A 5,000-nucleotide genomic window follows, 5' to 3' on the forward strand; every position below is an offset into this window, starting at 1 on the left:
AGAAAGAATTAGGAATAGAGAGAAAGAATGAGAGAAAGAGAGAGAGAGGAAGAGAAAAAGAAAGAATTAGGAATAGAGAGAAAGAATGAGAGAGAGGCCATAGTGGCGGTAGCGGCAGCAGTGGGGGGCGGCGTGTGGCGGGCGGGCAGTGAGCGATAGCTGCCCCCAGAGGAGCGGGCAGCCAGGGAGCAGGCGCCTAATTGTGACCACATTGTTGTCTTGCTGAGCTCTGCAGCCAAGCCGAGGAGAGCTGGGGAAATGGGGGGGGGGAGTGGTGGTGGCCGAGGGGAGCTGGGGAAATGGGGGGGGGCAGAGTGGCGAAAACTGATGATGAGCGAGGAAAGTACGGGCCGCGATCTGCTCCCTAATTCATCTTCATTTCTGCAGGGTGGGGTGTGTGTGTGTGTGTGTGTGTGTTGTGTTTGTGGTAGTGGGGTTTTTGCCCACTGTGTTGTGTTGTGTTGTGTTGTGTGCTGCAGGGCGAGTCCCTGCTGAACCTGAAGACGAAGGAGCAGGAGGCGGAGCTGACACGGCACACGCTGGCCGCGCTCAACGAGATGCGCATCCGCTTCCCCGGCAAGAACGAGGACGACGCCGAGCTGCTGCTGGATGAAGTGAGTGTCCAACGCCAACGCTCTCTGGTGACCACCGCCGCACACACACACACACACACACACACACACACACACACACACACACACACACACTCAGCGCCACCACCGCACACGCTTTCGCTACTGGCAGAGCCAAGCATCTCCCACTACACACACACACACACACACACACACACACACACATACACACATGTTCACACACACACACAAACATGCACACTCTCATGCTTAATTCTACTAAACCCAGTAGGCCATTTCTTGCCAAAATCATTTGTGCGTCTGTTTTTTTTTTGTTTTTTTTTTCGTCATTATTTTTTCCTCCTTTTTTTTTTAGGGTATTGTTTTTGTGTCACTCAGATCACAAGAGACAATTATTTACCACCTGGTCTTCTAATGAGGATCATTAGCTGTCTGGTGGAATGCATACTGTAGCTGAACGTCAGCACCTGTTCCAAAACACCTTCTCTCGCTCGCACTTTGTGTCCGCCACACAAGGATTTGGCACACGCCGCCACCGTCGCTAGCGGCGACGCTTTCACGGCGCGCCTGTGCTGCGTTGCGCTCTGCTTTTGTCGCTCGCAAATATGGGAAAGAAATGAAGTTGGAAACACAGGGATCTTAAAGGGACATTCACATGGGGAAGTGATTTCAAAAAAAGAGTGTAATGCCGAAGCTGTGTCGGATCACAGCATTTTGAGAAAAGGAATGTTTGAGTTGACCTTGACAACAGCCGACGTGTGATGGTCCAGAGGAGCAGAGAGTGGCTGTGAAAGAGGAGGATATATGGATCTGTGGTAGCGCTTTCTGTTGAAAACCTGGGGCGACACACCCACAGACATCCAGCGCCACAAAAGGCCTTCATCCGTCCGCATCGACCCCGACTCGTTCTGACTCGTCTTAGTTGCCAATGAATGTGTAGCGGGGAAAAAAAAACAGTTAAATGAACCACTTTCTCACTGTTCAGAGCTTTTGTGCGGTCCAAGGCCTGTTGACGTGTGTTCCGCCTCCTCAGGAACGAGACCTCCTCAGCGCAATAATATCTCTGAGCTCCAGAGCTAGCAACAGCTCTTTGCCCCTGAAGGGATTCTACACTTTAGAACATTCTCTCACTCGGCACTCTATTGAGGTCTATTCAGTAGAGTCGTGATAAAGATTTGTTGTGTCTATTGTGTACGTGTACCCTCTCGGCATGAAAAGCTGGAAAAGCACCAACGTTTGGACAGTTTGTCATTATTTAGCTAAAGTTACAACGAAGCTATTGTGCACACTTCAGATATTTGCTGTCAGAATATAGAAAGTGAATAGGTTGTGGGTTCTGGCTTCAGAAGTTTTCAGAAGCCTCAGTCTGTTTGGAGTAGAAACTCTGACCTTGCTGCTTCTTGTTGGCTGATCACATTTACGTAGTGAGTTTTTTTTTGTTTGTTTGTTTGTTTGTTTGTTTGTTTACTCCCAGACTAAAATTCCATTCATTTAATTGAAAATGTGTAAGACATTTTGATGTTACAAAATGTGGGACAACATTCCGGTACTGTCAAAACAACCTATAGAAAAATTAACTATGGACAAGTTTCAGAATATGTACTGAAAAACCAGCAACTGTCTATATTAAAGAGGGAGGCTATACTGTGTGCTCAGTTTGCGACGCGCCAAAATAGTTTTAAAAGACTGGTCAAACGCCAAGTGTTGCCAGATCCACTGATCATAGCGAAAGCTAATTATTGGAGCAGACGCAACACGAATGGAACACTTCAGTCACATCCCTGGTATAGACTCACTGCAATATGGAAATGCACATGCTCATAAGTAGCTCGACTGTTTGTAGTATTGTGGAGTTTTTTTTAGCCTTTTTGATTGAGTTGCTCTATTTTTTGTCCCCAGATTCTAGACAACTGGAAGTATCATAAACCAAAAGTGGCCTCTTATTGGTTGGTGAAATTGGACTCCACCAAACAGAGAAAGGTGAGATTTCTAGTCCATACTGTATATACGGTATTTGGGCTTTTTATGCCTTTGATGACAGGACAGTGGAGAGTGCTGGCGTACGGTGCAGTTGCCCCAGCCAGTTGCATTAATTCCGTTAATTCTAGTCTTTTAATGAAAGTGTTTACATGTAAACATCTTGTTTAGATAAAGATAAACCCACAACATACAGTACATTGGCACATGAACAATGAATTCCAAAACTGAAGACTGATTAGGTAAACAGTTCAGGGAATTGTTAATGTAATATTCAAATATATCATTTTTTAATGCTAAAGGTTACCCACTGGATGCATCATGCTTAAGCACGGATTAGAATCAATGATAGCAGTTGGTATTTGCATATGTTGTTATTCAAATCCAGAAATTTTCAGCTAACATGCCCGAAGGACAAAAAAACAGTTAAACTCCTCTTTGCCGCACTCAACTGAAAGTTGGGCTATAAGCTCCTCCCGAAGCAGCGCAACGGAAAACGAAAATAGCCACTGACGCTAAACAGTTATTTTGGTGGCCGTCCAAATTACAGATGTAGTGCAGGCCCAGCAGAGGTGTGCTAGTCAGGTGGAAGGGAAGGAGGTCCGCAAGCAGGTGCGGAATAATGAACAGCTGATATGGAAGAGGAGGAGGAGGACGAGGAGGACGAGGAGGGGGGGGGGAGCGTAAGCCCAGGCAGGGGCCCCCACGGGACCTCTCTAATGGAGCCAGCTAAATAAGCCTGCAAATAAATTCACCTGCACTCACTCAAGAGCAGGAAATTACGGCGTATCTGCAGACTGCCACAGAAGAGGGACACCAGCAGTCAGCCAGGAGAAGCATAGCAGAGCGTGAGGAGAGGGGGGGGGGGGGGGGGATGGGGGGGGGGCAGAGATTTGCATGTCAGGACGAGCTGTTTGTCAGATATAAAATGTGCTGCTCAGAGATGTGTGCTGCTCTAACCTCAGCTCAGATGTCCTGCTGTACTGTATGTTCCCTCGATGCAAATCCCACCCTTAGACTTCTTTATCATGTGTGGCGTGAGCTACAGCTCTATTAGTCACCCAACAGTGTGCATCCACAAAACCAGCAAGAACTTTTTAAAGAAAGTTGAGAAAGTTAGAAATACAAACCCCTCTCTTGTTCTTGCTCACTTGCTTACTGCTTGCCTATGAACTTCTTGCATTTGTTTCCCTGTATGTGTGTGTGTGTGTGTGTGTGTATGTGTGTGTGTGTGTGTGTGTGTTTGTGCGTGTGGTTGGTTGTGCGTGTGGTTGGTTGTGTGTGTGTGTGTGTGTGTGTGTGTGTGTGTGTGTGTGTGTGTGTGTGTGGGTGTGCATGTGTGTATGTGTGTGTGTGCTTCCGTGTATGTGATTCCCTGTGTGTGTGTGTGTGTGTGTGTGTGTGTGTGTGTGTGTGTGTGTGTGTGTGTGTGTGTGTGTGTGTGTGTGTGTGATGTAAAGGTCCTGGACATTGTGCGCACTAACGTGCGTTCGGTGCTGCAGCGGGTGTGGAGAGAGCCCGACGTGGACAGTTTACATTTGTACCGCCTTTTCAACCGTGTCTTTAACCGCCTGCTCTGGAGCCACGGACAGGGCCTCTGGAACTGCTTCTCCAACTCGGGGTGAGTGAGCAGGTCACACACACACATACTGTACACACACACACACACACATACAGTATATACACACGCACACACACATACGCGCACACACGCTCACACACTCATACACACATGCACATACACACACACATACACACACACACACACACACACACACACACACACACACACACACACACACACACACACAAAAACATTCATTCTGCTCCTCCAACATGGGGTGAGTGAGCAGCTCCCACACACACACACACACACACACACACACACACACACACACACACACACAAAACACATTCACTCTTTTGATTTTATACAGATCTGCAGATCTCCAACTTGGAGTTTGTGAGTCCCGCTCAGCAACACTCAATACAGCACCAAAAGCCCTCTGCACTCACTGTGCTTCCATGCGGCCCCACCTGCAAACGCTCAGGCCCTTCAGCACTGTCCGCCCACACATCTGAAATCTTTACTCGGCCAGTGGGACTATCTCCCAGTCCATGCTTTTGGACATTTTTCACATTTTACATCACATAAATGTGTACATTCATAAGTTCAACAGCATCGTATTTAATGCAGTTAAAATATAACCCTTGGTTAAACTGCAATGATAGACGGAAGTTTGACATCATAATATTTAACGTTGCTTTAAATGTTTAAACCCCTCCCTTATAAAACAACCGTTGTGAACATAAGTTCATCATTTTGATATTTAACATTCTGTGCTTTAAATATACAGCAATCACTGTGAAAACGATTCTTTAGCGAAAATGGGAGAAGACGGTTGCCTGTGTGTAGTCGTTAAATGAATG

At 46.8% G+C, this 5,000-nt stretch overlaps 1 protein-coding gene across 1 annotated transcript in view; it reads left to right on the forward strand.

The window, feature by feature from the left end:
* ttll7 (tubulin tyrosine ligase-like family, member 7) overlaps window positions 1-5,000 on the forward strand; it is a 66,675-nt gene that overhangs the window by 55,060 nt on the left and 6,615 nt on the right. Inside the window, exons 18-20 of the mRNA XM_062556126.1 lie at window positions 480-614; window positions 2,493-2,573; window positions 4,031-4,191. Coding sequence (XP_062412110.1) covers window positions 480-614; window positions 2,493-2,573; window positions 4,031-4,191 — 377 coding nt within the window. The remainder of the gene's footprint in view (window positions 1-479; window positions 615-2,492; window positions 2,574-4,030; window positions 4,192-5,000) is intronic.

This window comes from Sardina pilchardus, chromosome 15 (assembly GCF_963854185.1).
Source record: "Sardina pilchardus chromosome 15, fSarPil1.1, whole genome shotgun sequence".
Taxonomy (NCBI): Eukaryota; Metazoa; Chordata; class Actinopteri; order Clupeiformes; family Clupeidae; genus Sardina; species Sardina pilchardus.